Source organism: Sitophilus oryzae, unplaced genomic scaffold (assembly GCF_002938485.1).
Source record: "Sitophilus oryzae breed Bouriz unplaced genomic scaffold, Soryzae_2.0 scaffold_1440_pilon_pilon, whole genome shotgun sequence".
NCBI classification, from domain to species: Eukaryota; Metazoa; Arthropoda; class Insecta; order Coleoptera; family Curculionidae; genus Sitophilus; species Sitophilus oryzae.
In genome coordinates, this window is record NW_022146105.1 from 1136768 (window position 1) to 1155227 (window position 18460).

The 18460-nt window shown below is 31.2% G+C and overlaps 1 protein-coding gene across 5 annotated transcripts in view; it reads right to left on the minus strand.

Annotated features, from left to right (window-relative positions):
* LOC115876692 (agrin-like) overlaps nucleotides 1-18460 on the minus strand; it is a 272204-nt gene that overhangs the window by 76107 nt on the left and 177637 nt on the right. For 3 of the 5 annotated variants that reach the window (XM_030892578.1, XM_030892576.1, XM_030892574.1), the window contains one exon: nucleotides 12622-12669. In XM_030892578.1, the coding sequence (XP_030748438.1) occupies nucleotides 12622-12669 (48 nt within the window). The remainder of the gene's footprint in view (nucleotides 1-12621; nucleotides 12670-18460) is intronic. The other 2 variants (XM_030892575.1, XM_030892577.1) reach the window with 1 other exon arrangement.

Here is an 18460-nt window from a genome sequence, read left to right on the forward strand (position 1 = left end):
TAAATTTGACGTTAATAATGTCGTTATTCATAGAAAAATTCTCTAGGAGAAACAACCAGTGACGCTTGGTATCATATAACTCTAATTAACTTAGTTTTTTTTATTTTTGATACCAAGAATGTAGAATGTCGAATGAGTGGAAGGGGATTAATATCTTACCTTAAGGTATATTGTGTCCAGTTATGAGTTATAACTCGTCACACAGTCACTCATTATACATGGCGATCTTCCTGTTGTAGGTGGGATGGGGTATTTTCCATTCTTCTCTGGTAACACAAGTTAATCCTCCGAGGAGTATTCTATCTATTCTCTCTACCTCCTAGGAGGGTATATACCCTTCCACGGTTGGTGTTTAGCCCTCCGTGCCCTTCACAGATTAAGAGTTTGTCTCCAGTTGAGGTAACCGTAGGTGGATGCTGGAGGATCTGTCTCCATTTTCTCCACCTGTCCTTAGAACGGCTATTGGTGTTGTCCCGAATCTATAACAGATGATATATCTCTCATTCTCTATTGCCTCCTTGGATTTAAGGCTATTACTATTAAGAAGATCTGACCATGGCCCTCCTTCCAAGAGTTGATGACTCGCCAAGTCCTTACATTGGAGTTCTGGCAACGCTGGTGATACGTCTCTGCTTGCCTCTCGGTGTTGGACGGCTTTTCATTCTGCCTTTTTCTCTGCTTGCAAGAGCAGAGGTGAGAGTTTCTCGCTCTTTCTCTTGCCCTTTGGTAGGTTTTGGTAGCTACGCCAGGCTGTCTTTTGGGTCCTTTACTCTCCCCTTTTTCGAGCAGTGTTTTCGCTTTTGCTTCCTCTGGAGAAAATCCTTTGTGGAGCAGTCGAAGGTATCTCCGTACCCCTTCTCCGCTAAGATATACTCTCAGTCAAAGTACCAGAAGGGATTTCTCCTAGTACCTAACTAGAGGTGTCCCCACCAACGAAAAAAATCTTGCATCTCCTAGGGGAATTTATGATGCCTAACAAAAGCAAATATTGCTAGGTTCCTATCAAGCAAGAAAAAGTATAGTGAAAAACTAATTAACTGACAAAATATTGAAAGTACGTAGCTAATCAAATCGATATTGAAGTGTGTGTCAGATTTATGAGTGCTCCACTTGTAAATTTAATTTTCCATTTACTCTTAACACAAAACCTTGCGTAATTATTGCAGACAATTAGGTCTGAATTAGAAATCGATATAAGGGTAGAGTAGCGAATATCACTGGCTTGATATCAGTATGTCATGACGCCATGTACATTTTCTCTTAAACAATCACCGATACGCGCTGCTCTCGAGTTTGACGAATTGCTCGTCTGCATTTGACGTGTAGATCTTTCTTTTCAATTTTAAAACACCAGTAAATTATACAGGGCTATTTACAAAACACGTTAATAAGTATTTTAGGAAATAATTTATATAGAGATTCTTCCATAGAAATATCCTGAGATGTACTTTCTTTTTGAAATATGTAATACTTTATTTTGAAGCAAATTTTGGTCAAGTTTAAAATGTTACTTTTTTTTTACATATATCAAAAGAATTCGTAAATTCTTGTTTATTATAAATTTTACTATTTGACTTATTATACAGAGTTAATCGAAGAGTTGTTTTTTACCCTCTCTTATTCTTCATAATGACGAGATGGCTTTGGTGATTATTGATGTGTACGATTGAATATGGTTCTTTGTGTCAAATATTGTAAATGTCATTGTTAAATCTTGATTGATATTGTTGGCCATCTTGCTGAAGATGGCCGAAATTATGAATATTCGCTTGATCCTTGAAGAAAAATAGAAAAATATAACGATATATCTATCGTATGACTGAATAAAAACGGCATTAATGATGGCTATGAAATGAAGATCGCTGTCATTTTATATGCAAAATTATATTTATTATAATTATATAATAATTAAATTATAATTATTATTTATATTAAAACTTATATAGGAAATGTCATCGATCGTCATTTCCAAGCCAACTGGACGCCGTTTTTTTCGATCATGAGTATTAGTAGCCTCATTAACAGTACACACCGATGTTATAGCAGCCGGGGGAGGCAATACAAAGTATTAGAGTATTTTTTACAAGTGTTTTTGTTTGGTTGTACACTTAGTTGTTACAGTTATTTTTTTAATATCCTTAGTTCTGTTAGTGTTCCAAACCAAGCCTGTATCGTTTCATTTTAACTTTATTTTAAAATTTTAATATAGAATTCTAAAATAAGTGATATGACATTACGACAATAATCACCAAAGCCACCTCGTGATATTAAAAAATAACATCATAAAGTAATGATTGCGTAAAAAAATGCAAATTGTTGGTGGCAAACTCATTTCTCTCTTAAAAATTAACCAAGGCATGTGTAAACATGAGTCAAAAAATAAAATGTTCAAGAGATATAGTTCTGATTGAAAAATAATGTTTTAGGAAAAGTTACTAATGAAATTATTACACAGAGTGTTTTAAAGTTGATAGATTTATATACAGTTTGCTAAAAAGTTCATTAAAATAGGACTAAAAATAAAAAATAAAAAACACCTGACGAAAAAAATTTTTCTTGCGTTTTTTTGCATCAGCGTTTTATCACAATACATTTTAAAAAACTTCAAAATATCAAAATTTATAATTTCAGAATAGAAATGTGCCTAAATCAATTTAAAACCAAACCGAATATGACAAAGCAAAGACAAAATAAAAATAGCAGCTTGGCCTTTGAAATAGTGAGCTAATTGACCAAACTAGGGACAATTATTTATCAAAACATATCTGTTCTGGCAGCAGCCAGCATTCGACTGATAAATTTTAAGTGTGCATGAATGCATTTGGCGCATTTATATATAGATTCGCAGACTATATATTATCATTGTATTTATGATCTTCATATTGCTGCACCCAGCCGTATAATAAGAGAAACTGCAGCAATAGATGCTTATAGTATAGTTTATGTATTCGAGAATATCAAATTTTTCATCGAAATGCTATCATTTTAAAAATAAATACCTACAACTGAAAATATATCCAATATATTTAACATTAGGTATGTTCTCTGTTAATTTATTACTGTATCGAAATATCAGACTGGCTCAAAGATATATTTTTAGGTAAATGAATAAAAATAGCTCTGGGAAAGTACACGCACATAAACTTTCACAGTTTTATAAAAACACTAAAATCCTCAAATCTATTTTATTTTTATTAAAACGCATTTTGTAAATATCGTGGCAGGTTTTCGATAAAACATTTTGTTGCAAAATAAATTGTGATTTATATTTTACAATATTTATGTTTTGAAACGTGAAATAAAATTTGCTCTTGCATTATTATATGTTTATTTATCGATATTATCTACCGCTTCGTTAGAAAAAAGTTTATATTGCTTTTAAAATTACAGAAATAAAATAATGGAACATTATTTGTATTTTTCTGAAAATGGCGAGAAGCAAATGGGTTTTAAAATATTCATAGTATTTGTGTAATATTCCGACGAACATTTTCTTTAAAATAAAATTTAAACAGGAAAATAAATTAAAAGGACAAGAATAGCACCGCAAACTTGAATCTTAAAAGACACTGTAAATGCCGACAATGCTTTTTGCTCGGGATATTTTAAGGACATTATTTATAAGATCCAGATGCAGCAGAGAATGTGCTAGGAAGGATTAAGCTGGTCTTTATTGCACTACAATTGTTGGAAGATGTTCAAATGCCATTAGTGGCGCTATTAAAATTTACCTTATTTGCAGTGTGAGAAAAAAGATCATGTTTTTATTTATCCAGCGAACATAAACAGGGATTACTGAAAAAAAAGAACATTTAAACACAAATTTATGGACACAAGTGCCTATTTCACAATAGATCACTAGATCTTTCTTTCTTTCCAGTCTCATATTTTTTTCGTCAAATATCTATACTGGTTTTAATATCGGTTTATACAGGGTGAGTCTTAAATAAGTGCAAATATTTTCAGGGCTGGTCGATCTCGATAGAAGAAACATATTTTCTTTTTACCGCTTTTTAAATAATTCCAAAAAGATGCCATAATATGAAGATATTAGATATCTTTTTTAACAAAACATTTAAAGAAAATTCTAAAATTTATTAAAAAACTTTCAAATTTAAAAAAAATTGCAAAAAAACGTGTTTCTGGGGTGGAAATATAACATCCCTAAAATTATTAACTTATTTAGGCACTTATTTAAGACTCACCCTGTATAAAAGTAACTTATTTTGTAGTGATAATGATGATTTTAATTCTCACAACCAAAACAGTATCTGATCGATTTTTTTTTGCAGATGATCTTTTCTGCACAGACTGGCTTATGGTATAGACCAATTAAGACATATCTAAATAATGTGTACAGGGTGGTCGAAATTGGTCTGTTTTAACAGAAAACCCATATTTCCTGACTAGATAGGGCAAAACTGACATAGATGTCATGGACTCGATTTATGAGACACGTTTAATGGCGTAAACCGCCTCTTGATATTTTTACTGCTAACAGAGATACGGGGTCTTTTTGATTTTACTACCATTTTGAAAATTGCGCATAACTTTTTTGTTTTGTGGAATAATAAAATTCTGTAAAAACGTTCTTAAGGCACTTTTTTAAGCAAAATCCAGCGGCGTAGTCAGTTTTTTTCTATGCTTGCTCTTTTTGTCAGAAATAATAAAAAATATAATTTTTTAAATGAAAATCATAGTTGGCTATGAACTTAAAAAAATGCTTACGTTTAACCCTTTCCAACGATATAAAGTTATGGGTATCTATTTCTAAGAATGAGAGAAATATTACATTTTCTATCTTTATATCGAAGCGGGCTTTGATTTTGTGTTGACCTATTTGCCTAATTATTTTTTATCACAATTTAATATTCTATATTATTATTTATCTGCATAATTAAATGCTTTTGAAAATGTAAATTAACATTCTATTTATATATAATTAGTATTAGTAATTACAACTGAAATTGACACAATAAACAAAGAACAAAACTAAAGGAACGTATTTTTTGAGTGACGAATATGGTTTTCTAAAAAAATCAAAGATGTTCAAACTGAGCACCTCCTTGTTGAATACATAATAAACATCTTTTGCGCCCAGAGTTACAACGATTTATTAAGCGAACTGGTGTAATAAGTCCAAAGGCTTGCCTATAATAACAGCCTTCGGCAATTCTTCTCTCGTCCCAATGGTTCTTCCCTTATAAGGTCTTTTAATTTCCCCCATAAAAAAAAGTCGAAAGGAGTTAAATCACAGAACCTAGCAGGCCAAGATATGGGCCCCTTGTTCCAACCCAATTCTCTCTAAATTCTCCATTTAATAGTTCAGTTGTAACCCTGGCGTTTTAATTGTAATTGGTAATACTAATATAAAATGTGATGGTTTACCTTTTCAAAAGTTTTTAATTATGCAGATAAATAATAACATAGAATATTAAATTGTGGAAAAAAAAATTAGGCAACTAGGTCAACACAAAATCAAGGCCCGCTTCGATACAAAGATAAATAATCTAATATTTCTCTCATTTTTAGAAATAAATACACATAACTTTATATCGTTGGAAAGGGTTTAACGCCAGCATTTTTTTAAGTTCATAGCCAACTATGATTTCCGTTTAAAAAAAAATATTTTTTATTATTTCGGACAAAAAGAGCAAGTATAGAAAAAAAACTGACTACGCCACTGGATTGTGCTTAAAAAAGTGCCTTAAGAACGTTTTTACAGAATTTTATTATTCCGCGAAATACAAAAGTTATAGGCAGTTTTCCAAATGGCAAAAAATTCAAAAAGACCCGGTATCTCAGTTGGCAGTGAAAATATCGATAGGCGGTTTACGCCATTAAACGTGTCTCAAAAATCGAGCCCATGACATATATGTCGGTTTTGCTCTATCTAGTAAGGAAATAGGTTTTCTCTGTTAAAACAGACCAATTTCGACCACCCTGTACAAAAAAAAGTTACTAAAAAAATCAAAACAAATTAATGTTGTTTTGTTTTTGAGTTCTAAAATAAACAGAATGCAAACAGAATGCTTGTTATTTTTGTTTAGCATAAGAATTACTAAGAGATTTCTAGAGAAAATAAAATATGGGGACGACGCTTCAAAAATCACGTTCTTTTTAGCACTGACGTTTGTCTTTCCTCGGAGATATTTGTCTCTTCCGAAATTCATGTTGCCTTTGATAGATGTTTACACGGGAACATGTCCCCACTAAAACAACTGAAATATGACGGTCCCGGGTTGTACGAATGGCGAATGGGCAAACTTATTCCAAACAAATATTAAATCCATATTTTCCATATTTATCTGTCAACTTAATTTGTTGTCCTTTTTACTTTGTCCGGATATTCTCTCGCTGCTTTAATTAATTATATACTTCAGGACGGCGATATATTATATGAGATTAATAATTTCGGATGACACAACTCAACGACTAATTTATGTACAAAATGTGGATCAGGACTTGAACCATTATGTCCGTAATTTTCCGGTTCCAGCTGGTCATTTATTCCTTATTTTAAAACACTGCTTTATAATAATTATATTTCTACTTAGTGTATTATTATTTTACACTAATATATTATTTAATAGTGAATAATAGATCAGTGTTCTATGAGCAATAAGAGTTTGTTACTAGGTTGCTTCAATTGCTTGAATTAACTTAAGGTAATAAACTCCACACTTTCTAAATATTTTTGACTGATATTTTAATTAAATCTTAATAAATTATAGAGGCTACCTTTCTGGTGCAATCTGCTATTCAAAACTTAATGTTTTGATCTTTCAGACCAATTTGAAGGATTTTAACCTATAGATTTTGTGCTGATTTAGTCCGAAGTTTTAGACTTTCAAGCGGTTTTGTTGTTTGTTTGTTTTTGATTTATAAAATAAAAAAAAAACAGAACGCCAAAGTCCACTATAAGTAAAAATAAAACTGTAAATCTTACTAAAACCCTGACTTTAAGTTAAATACTATAAATTTCATGAATATAATTGCCTAGACATAAAGATTCATTAATTACCTATAACTCCTCTAGGAGATGCAAGACCTTGTCGGAAATGTAGGAAATCTCCTAGTCAGGTGCTAGGAAAATCCCCTCTTGCACTTTAGCTGGGTCTAAGGAGCATCTCACTGTCTTGTCCCTGGCTGTGGTGTCGTGGCCAAGGAATTTCAGCAAAACGTATAACGATGCCGGACGGGACTACCCTGTCCATCATACCAGGCACCTTCCACTGTCTGTGGTCATGTATCACGGGCAGAAGGTGTGGGGGGGGGTCTTGGCTTAACCGCCTGGACCAAGAAGAGACAACCTCGCCACAGACATAAATCCTACGATGACGGGACCAGGTCAAAGGGATGCGTGGCTAGGTAGAAGACTAGCCTCTATTGGTCTCAACCTAGGTACACTAGGCAGTAACCCATTGTATTCTCGTCTCCCTTACTTCTACATGCGGGGCTCTGTAGAAGTGGACCGACTAACCCTAGCGGTGTATCACCAGCTTTATCAGAATGCCACTGTAAGGACATCGAGTTGGCAAGTTATCAACTCGAGAGAGAAGGACCATGGTCGGGTCCTCACAATAGAAATTGACCTCAAATCCAAGGAGGCTATAAGGAGTCAAACTCCTCGACTATGAAAGGCACGGAGGGCAATTCCAACCGTGGAAGGGTGTATACCTTCGTAGGGGGTAGATGTCTACTCCTCGGAGGGTAAACAGCTGTTGTCAGAGGATGATGAGAAATACCCTGTCCCCCATACAAAATGTAGATGGGTTATAGACTGTATGATGAGTTATAACTCAAGAAAGGGGGACACAATATATCTTTAAGGTCGCGGTGATTAACCCTCTTTCTACTCATTCTACATGCTACTACCTATTTATAATTGTCCAGGATATTACCGAAAATTACAATAATAATTGTTTTTTTAATTTTAAACTTCTATATAACTCAAAAGGGATTAATGAAGGCGTGAAATAAATTATGTATTTAGACGCTTTACACATATCCTATACATAACTTATGATGTTAAGAATCACATATTATATTTTTTTGGGAGTTTTTTTTTTCATCTGAAATATCTACAACAGATATTATAACTGTTAGTTAGAAAACTCATTCCTTTTCATTAATTCAAATATTATTACCTCAGCTCAGACATTCAATTGACAAAGGGATTTCAAAGCAAGAAATAAAGGAGTATAATTAAAAGTTATTAAATATTAAAACCCTAAACTTGGTATTTTAAAGAACAAGAAATATCTTTGGACTAAGCTGAAGTTTGGGCCAAGTTTTCAGCGAAAATTCCTTCTTTAGAACTGAGCAATACATATTTTTTGAAACTTTGCTTACATTCCTATTGCCATGAGATCCGTTTTATGAAAGATGTTTTCAGGCTTTGGGTTTTTTTCTTTTCAGTTATATCAAAAATATCTTTCGTTCGACTGGTTTATATATTTTTGGGATTTTAATTTTTAATTGTTGTGTTAAATAATAAAATTAACGAAAAATATGAGCTTAAGTAAAACATAAATTAAATTATCAATAGTTTTTAATATGTATTTTATTTAAAATATTTTTTTAAACAATAAATTTTATATTTTGTACAAAGTATAACATAGAATTCATTTTCCTTCTTTATTCAAAAAGTAGTTCGCAGTGACGCATATATTTTCACTGATATTGACACAATGTACGGGATATATTTCTTTTATAGCTGAATTTAATAAGCTAAAGTGAGAAAAGCCGTACTTTTAACACATTTGCTATAAAGCTGTTTCTGTAATTGTAATAAAATTTAAAATTCACTCCACGATTTTTATTTTACTGGGTCTATAAAACTTTTGCAGTTCTGTTGTATAAAGGCTCCGCAACTTCTTGCCAATATAAGTTTACATCATAAGTCTCTTTATTTCATAAAACCTAACGATTCCAAACTGGCATTTGAGCTAGTTATTAATCCCATTTAAAATTCTACTCGTAAAACTAAGTATATTTAATTATTTCAGATACAATACTGTATCTCTTTTATTATTTTATTTGTACATTAAAGGAGATAACATAAATATTATACAAGTCGACATATTTGATAACTCGCCCTGTATAAAGAAGTCTGGAAAACTTCCGACATCAAAATTATTTTCAAGAAAAGTTTAGGAATAGTTACAGAAAGTGATATTAAATCAATGGGTCAGAACTGACAAAAGTATTTTAGATATCAGATTTTAAATCTAATATATGTTTGACTGCAACGCGGAAAAGCTTTAAGGAAAAGGAACTTTGAGTTAAAGCATAAGAGAAAGGAGGAAAAATAATTTCAAAAATTCCCGATCTAAAATGATATGTCTCAACTTTTCAGTTACTTTAAATATATATTACGATAAATATTCTAAGCGACTCAAAGCATGAAATATTTCGGTATGAAAGCTTGCTCTTAAGTGAATAAAAATGCAGTGTTATTGAGATGATAAAAACATAATCCATTTTTGTTTTTATTTAACACAGCAGGATGTATTAAATAATGTAAACGATGACATTACGAGGCAGTTATGTAAATAATTAAAAAAGGAAAATGAAGCAACAGAGCCAGATAAACTCCGAAAAGATTTCAGGATGTTTATTGCAGATAGCATTCAACTCGAAAAAGATTTTCGCCAAAAAATACCAAATAAAGGATGAATTAAAACTCTTATGGTTTAAAATAACATAATGCTCTAAAATAACTTTAGTTTATTAGTTACAAAATATTATTTTAAGTTAGAACATATAATTTTGCAATAAAAAATACACAGTTTTATAGTATAGTATACACGACACACCTCTGTTATTTTTTTGTCAATATATGACTGATCTATTATTGAAAAACTTCAAGATCAAAACCAAGACTACCTTGGTCTTGGTCTTAATCTTGCTGCAAGGCTCTTGCAAGTCTTGCACTTTCTTTAATATATTTTACTAGAGGCACTTTCTATATAAAATATCTAAAAAAAAAATTAAAGCAATTTAGTGCAAATGAAACATTAAAGAAAGAAACAATATTTATTTGTATGATGAGAATTTTTATTTTTCAAGATTATGTAGTAGAACTACACCAACAAATACTGTTCTATTCTCTATAAGTATAAACTTTGGGGCAATGTTAGTCCAAAAAGAAAATAAAGTCCTCCTACTCTGGGTGCCAGGTCACTAAGGGATAGAAGAAGGGTTCTGCTTCCCAAGTGGAAACCAATTTAAAGCGGAACTCAAGAACCTGGAAGACTCAATCCGTAACCTGGAATGAGAATCCTCCAACGGTTTAAGGCTCTCGAAGATTTTTTTTTAGAACTTACGACCGAGAAAATAAAAGATTTTCCTTGATTTAAGTAGGAACAATCTTCGGATTGTCACGTGGTTTATAACAGGATACTGTCTCCTCAACGAACGCGTCACTAGATTGAAGCTAAGAAACAATGGCGATAGCAGAGTCTGTGGGGAAAATGGTGAAACACTAGAATATCTCATGATTGAGAGCGCCGAAACGACAACCATTTGGTACCACTGATATTGGAGATGGAGAAGTACTAGCCTCTGCGAAGTCGTCTCAGATACTGCCTTATAACAAAGCTCTGAGTCTGTATAATCAGTTATAACTCAAGTAAATCTATACTAAATACTAGAAATGGTACTGACATTTATCTATAGAACATTTTATGGTTTAGTTTCATATAATTTAGACTAAAATAGAGTTTATAAAAAACCTAATAGCCACGGAACATATTTTAAAGTTGAAAAACCTCATTAAATTAGGAATTTTTTCGCTTGGTATAAAAATGCAAACGGACTGTACCTTTAATGGTTTCACTGATTTATTTCATTACGAAAGTTTTATAGGAAAGCCGTAGCAAGCCGTTCTCCATAGTCGCATTGTCACCAGAAACGGAATCAGGGCCGGCCTTGTCGCTTTCAAAGTTTCCACCTCGCATTTTAAATATATATTAAGCATTCATGCCACGGTATCGGAAAAGCTTAAAATGTTAACATAAGAACCATTTTGCAGACTCTGATATTTTTTAGCTCCCTTTTGCTATTTAAGAATTGAAGTAATAAGACGAGTGTTTGCTGTTAGCGTTATAACGCTGTGACACTGAATAAACGTGTTATATAGACGATTTTTGATATTTCCTCATTGCCTTAATGGTATTTTCTTTCACATTCTATCAATTTCTAGGCATCAATTGAAAACTAAATGCTCATTAGGTCTAGGTTATAAGTTAAGAAGATTCTTCCCAAACGGCGATTTTCTAACTTTTACAATCAAGTCAAAATATTAACAACTCACAGTGAGGCATGCCAATCTACGATATTTTTAAAATTGAAATAAGTTAATCACATAAAAAAACACAAAATAATGAAAAAATATCAAAGTTTTTTAATATTGTAATTTTGGAAATATTTTTGTTTATTTATTTTCAACATTATTATAAAATATAACTAGATAATTAAAGAAAACCCTAAGACTCATCAAATCGTCAAGTACTTGAAGCAACAAAAAATTGTAATTACTGACAAAATAAAGATAGGATTAGGCAATGAAAGACTTAGTAGTTAATCTCGAGATAAGCACTGAGGAGAGTATTTCAACTAATTAGTGAAAATCTCTCTTCAGAAAAATTAAACAAAAACCAGCAATGTTTTTTTTGGGTTCGCGCTTTACAAGAAAATATTTATTAACAAATTATTTAAGCAAATAATTTATTAAAATTATTTAAGCAAATAATTTATTAAAATTATTTAAGCAAATAATTTATTAAAATTATTTATTAAAATTATTTAAGCAAATAATTTATTATATCGATTAATAAAAAATAAATTTTTAAATAACTTATATCAGTAGTGTAATCTTTTTGATTCATATTGTAATACGATAAACTAGGAAAGTAAAAAGAACACAAGAAATATAACTTTCAACATTGTTCGTACTACCAAATTCGATAAGGTTGTTTTTTCAAAATTCAAAAATTGTAAACAATCCATCCATTCACTTTTAGAGCATAGCAATTTTCAGCAATCGTGTAATTTTTTTATTGATAAAGAGTTTCACATACTGTCTACAAAGAAAATACAGCAGAATAGTAACAAAGTTCTTGAAAAAACTACAATCTATTATTTCTAATAGATTTCGAGATATCGATTTTTGAGTTCTAATAGCGCGACCACTATCGAACACCCACTCAATTCCACTTATTTTTACCAAAAATGCAAGTGTTTCTAGCTTACACTTAAAAAAAATCCAGCTACAGGGAAAATTACAACGACTCGTTAATAAATAAACAAATTAATTATCAGGAGACGTAATTAAATTGTGAAGCTGAACGCATGACGTACACATTTCCCTAGAACTTTAAGTACTAACAGAGGTATTGATTGGGTCGACCGGTCAACTGCGACAAATCTGCTATATCCCCTTCCACGTCTCTTAGCGATGTGCACAGTTTCTCGGTTTATTTCATACGTTTGGCAACGTGTTTACTGTCCTCTCTTTGTTCAGTACGTTATAAACGCATTGTACTCTTCATACATACGGAAATCTCGACCCAAGACTAACCTTTATTAATATATTATTAAACCAATTTTACTTACTTAGTACATCAAACCATTGTAAGCGTGTCTTACCTGGATAATCCATGCCTGAAAATAAAATAAAAATATATGTTTATTTACGCAAATTCTTTACATTTACAGCATTAATTTATATAAACAACAAAAATATTAAAATCGACCACATATTTGAATGCAACAGAATTCAAACCAGTCTATGCAGATGTAATTGAAATTTCGAGTTTTGCAATCGAAACATTGCTTTTCATTTTGTGACTTTTATTTGACATATTTAGTTTCATTAGGATCAATTTTTTTCCAATAACCTATTATTTTCGGAACCCGTTTTAGTAGAAATATCAATTTGCCAGTCATTGACAATTATTTTTTATATCACGCAGCAAATTTTGTTTTTATTTGGATTATGCGAGAAACAATAAGCTATATTGTTGTTATTTTTCGATCACTTGTTAATAAAAATACATCAAAAGCAAAAATTTCTAATTTACAAACAATATTTCAATAAAAATTACTAATTATTTTTTTGTATATCTGTTGTTATTGTTCTAATTTACCGTGTATCCCATAGGTGTTAAGAAATATTAGATCTCCTAGATATAAATTATTTGGGCTTCAAAACTGATTAAGAGCGATTTCGGTTTTTCCAAATTATATTTTCCACAAAATTTTCAATATCTAGCAACGCGAAACTCAATAAACTTCGTACATAGTTTCAGATCCAACCAAAGACGAAATTTTCTTCCATTCAGAATTGATGTTACAATTTTCGATAGCTCTTCGCTACAAACGAAGTGCATTGAAGACATCTCTTTTTGTCAAGTCAGCTTAAAGTAACATCAGTATAAAAGGTCTAGAAATTGCCTTGTAACATATTTCTTTTCAGTTTTTTTATTGATCATTACTTTTATTATTATTCGAAATCAGTTATGTAAAAAATATTTGTATATTTAATATTTGGAAGCCTTTTTGAATAGTACGTCGCAAAAAATTTTCTGCGGAAATGCATTTTTTTTTAATTTTTTAACTTTAGAATAGCTGAAACAATTTACATGAAAACGCGTTTCAGTTTTTCATTGTAGAAATTTTTCTAAACATAGATACGCAAGAAACTTCTTGCTGAACTGTAACATTTTCATTTATTGATAAAATATTGTAAAATATAGCAAGATTTGGAAAGCACTGGGCAATTGGAATTCGTAGACAAGCGCGTTTTAGCTTACAACGTGTTTTTGATTGCTTTGGTTTGTTCTTGATTGCTTATGATGCTTATTCTGATTATTCAAAAAAACAATGGGAGCCTTTTAATCATTCCTGGTTAATGTTTAGTGCCTTCAATACAAATAAGTGATTTTTTTTCTGCAAGAAGTTAATTAAGAAAATCTATAAATAATCTTGAATCCATAGTAACTATTACAGTTGAGGGTTGGAACCTTTGGTGTTACACAGCAAAATAAAAACACTAAATCACCACAATACACCAAAACACTTTTACTTTTACACTGGACGCGCGTTTCGCTAACCATGTTAGCATCATCAGCAGATGATTATAAACTAAAGTACAATCTACAAGTTGAGCGTTTATATACTCGCTCAGTGGGCACCAGTGGGCGTGGCAAAATCTAGCCAACCGAGTCAGAGCTGAAAACTGAGCGTAACAGTTAGATTTCCGCCACTAGAGTAGTAGGAACAAAAAACTTGAAGGAATTGGACCGTTGACTCTGTTCATACTATCATTTACATTTATTAATTCTGATGCTTTCATAGTGCATCTAATTGACTGTAATTTGAGACTTGTTTAATTAATTTTAAATTATTAAGACCTATACAATGTTCATAATCAACAATATGTTCGGCAAAGATTTATCCTCGGTCTACCATATCTTATCTTGAGCTAAATGTTCTTTAAATCTAGTTTAATATTGATCTTCTGTATTTGCCCAACATATTTCTGATTACAATCTTTACAAGAAATTTCATAAATACCCGACCTTCCCAGTGGAGGTGTTTTATCTTTTGGATTACCTAATAATTGTTGGTAATTTCAAATTAGCACTATACACAAGTTTATAATTGACATTCTTAAAATTCCTTTTAGACCACGGGATAACTCTTAAATCAAACGGTATCGAAAAATCGTTTAGATTTATCTTTCTGCACCTTTAAAAGTCAATTTTCAAGAAATCAGATTAACCTATACCGGACGTTTCTAATTAATTTAACGCAACTAGTGATAAGGAACATTGATATCTGATACATTCAAATACGATTCTAATGCAGGATATATTTCTATTTCATATCTTTCGTTGGCTCAAGTAGGAAACTATTTAATCTTATGAACTAAGAAATTTAAACTAGCCATTTTATGTTCAACACTATGATGTGATTCATTAGGAATATATCTGCGTGTGGTCGTATTTTTCCTATAGATATCAAATTCCAGGCGATTTATTAGTGTTTCTAATAACTAATACATCTAGAAACAATTAATGCTGTTGCTCCTCGAATTTCCATGCGTAAATTTGATGAGAGAAAACGATTGTTTTCAAGTTCTTTGTTAAAACTACTCTAGTGAAATCCCTGTCTGCATGCTGTTGGCTCTGACTCAGTTGGCTAGATTTTGCCACGCCTACTCCATGCCCACTGAGCGAGTATATAAACGCTCAACTTGTAGATTGTACTTTAGTTTATAATCATCTGCTAATGATGGTAACATGGTTAGCGAAACGCGCGTCCAGTGTAAAAGTAAAAGTGTTTTGGTGTATTGTGGTGATTTAGTGTTTTTATTTTGCTCCATAGTAACTGTATGATTTATCTAAAAGAGATAAATTAGTTTAGTTAAACTTTTAATACAGTGATTTCAATAAACGAACCTATCGAATTCCTGAAATAATTAAAAGATAACAAGACAAACAAAAAGGAAAATTTAATGCATTTTGCATTTAAAATGATTTACCAAGAACTTTAAAATTTTAAATAGTTTTTAATCGGGTTTTCAGTTCAGGTCTAAATGCGGCACAACAACATTTAATAGCTGAGAAAGAGAGAAAAGTTTTATTAAAACCGTTATTTAATAGGAAAGTTTTATGTTTGCCAGTTTTAAAAATTTTAATAGATTATTACGTTATTCTATTTTAAATAAATGAATATAGAAACTTTGTAATAATCTTATTACCAGACTATTAAATCAAAAGTTGTTACTTTAAAGCGTATGAAGTCGGGAAAGGAAGCAGTATAGGCAATATATTCTTAAAAATTCCTGAGACAGCTGAATTTATAAAATATTTTGTGTTGTTGTTTTCTTTTTTCTATGATCTCGTAAAATATTCAATTGTCTTTATAATGATCATCAAAAATAGATCGTGAACTATAAATCACTACCAGAAATGGCAGCAAAATGGCTGCCACCCACGTTCCTAACCTCCAACGTAAGCCGATTTTTGGCTGAGGCAGGTAATTAGTTAAGAATATCAGTTTAATATACGTTTGAAACTTGCGTACCGTGTATTAATAGATTTACATTTAAGTCTATTGAGGCAGAAGCTCATTTTGTGGAGCACGATCTATCGCAAAATGCAACATTTAATACTTACTGACAGGTCCTGCTCTATAGCTCATACTAAAAGGGGATCTAATCTTTAATAAAAATATGAATTCTCTTATTTATAGCTTTCTGATATAATACCAGGTGCGTCTCAAAAGTACCTCACCACTATAACTTTTTTATTTTTTTAGGTAAAAAACGAGATTTGGGATGTTAGTATATGACATAAATTAGAATTGATTGACGTATTCAATTGTTTTCGGTCACTTCCTGTTTCACCGGAAATGACTACAACTTTTGATTTTTAAATGCCACCTTCGGTATTTTTTTATTTTATTCGATATAAAATAACACTCTGAATAGGATGACATACCATATGTCAACTTTTGACATTTTGCATATAGTTTATTTGAAATTATAACATGCGGTTTACACCGAAAATTTTACTCGAAATACCAAGTGTGTGGTATCAAATTATTCGAAAAAAAAAACGAGGGTGGCTCATTAGCATATTTCCAAATATGGTAAAGAGCCATCCTCGTTCCATTTGAAAAAATTGAGATATGATTAAAAATGCAATTTGGGCACATTTTAATCAGCGAGGACAAGACACTAAAAACATTAGACGATCAAATCTATTTTTCCAATGCCCCTTGATCAAAAATTAGTGTTTTTAATATAGCCATGGCACTCTAGAATGACATTTAAAATAGGATTTTTTATTAAGCGAGAATGTCAAAGGTGACATATGATATGTCATTCTAATCAGAGTAATCAGAATATCATTTTTTATCGAATAAAGTAAAAAAATACCGAGGGTGTCATTTAAAAATCATAAGATATAGTCATTTCGGGTGAAACAGGAAGTGACCAAAACAATTGAATACGCTAATTAATCCTAATTTGTCATATACTAAAATACAAACTCTCGTTTTTTTTTCCTGAAAAAATTAAAAAAAAGTTATAGGGGTGAGCCACTTTTGAGACGCACCCGGTATAATCTTGTACAAGTAGCTATCATTTTGTGCATTTATTTATTAGTTTATTGAAGAAAGATTGATATATATTTCTAAATAACAATAAATAATATTTTGAATTTGGTACAATAAAATATTCTATGACGAAATATGCATTATCTTTTTTAATAATACCGTGATAACATAACAAATCTTAAGTAAGTGTTAAACTATGCAAATATACACTCCCTATACTGCATCCTCAATGGTCGCTTCTGGGACGTTCAATCTTAGAAAAATCACTTTAACTTTAAAAAACTCTCGTAACAATTCCTTATTTCACAGGCGAACAACTTACAACTTTTATAAAGACCGACTGACTAATCTACTTAAACTTGGAAACATTAACATTTTTTTTGTGTGTTGTATTACACGGAAAAGAAACTTTAGCGACCCGTAAAAACGTATGTCTTCTTTCTAAATTACGAAAATAAATTCTAAAATGGCTTATTTTAAGCAGCTTGTAATAAGATTTGAACCAACTAAAACGTATTTTAATTTTACAGAGAAAAATTAAAAATGGATAAAGAGTAAGCTCTAGAATTTTGTTATTAAAAATTAAATACACAAATTACCTATTAGAAATATTTAATATATAAGTTGTTAATTTAGGAATAGTCCAGGAAGCAGTGATTTGGTTTTGTACCTATTTCCCCAGTGGATGAATATATAAAAGTCAATGACTAAAGAATATAAGGGCACGTAACGCCCATATACGGGCTGCAGCAGAATTTGTGACCTTAGACGCCATTCTTTTGATGCCAAACAATGAGTCATCATCTGCTCACCAGCGACAATTTTAGCGATTTTTAAGAGTTTGTGTGTAGTGAACTTTGTATAAACTTTATTACAATGGTGATTAGTTTTTTAGCTTTCAAGTGTAAAAGCAGCAGCGATGAGAAAGAGCCAGGAGTTACGTTTCATAGGTAAATAAACAGTCCGTTCCACTTTTTTAGTGTTTTCTTAGTTTTCTTATTGAATTCGATAATTATTTTTCTGATATTATATGTATTTGATGTGTGTTATACGTCTATACTAGTTTTGTACCTTTTGGTAACATTTTAATACGTTTTTTTCGTAATTAATTAGTATGATACAACCGTATACTCCATAGGCGTAGTCAAAATATTTATCAAAAAATATAAATATCTCTTCAAACAGCCAGGTTAAGAAAAATATGTGGCACTGTTTGGTGACATCGTCACAATTTTCTCTCGGGTGTTATTTGTCCTTGGATTCTTTAGTCATTGATAAAAGTATATTCGGATACACTACTCACAATAAACTACACACAATTTGTGAT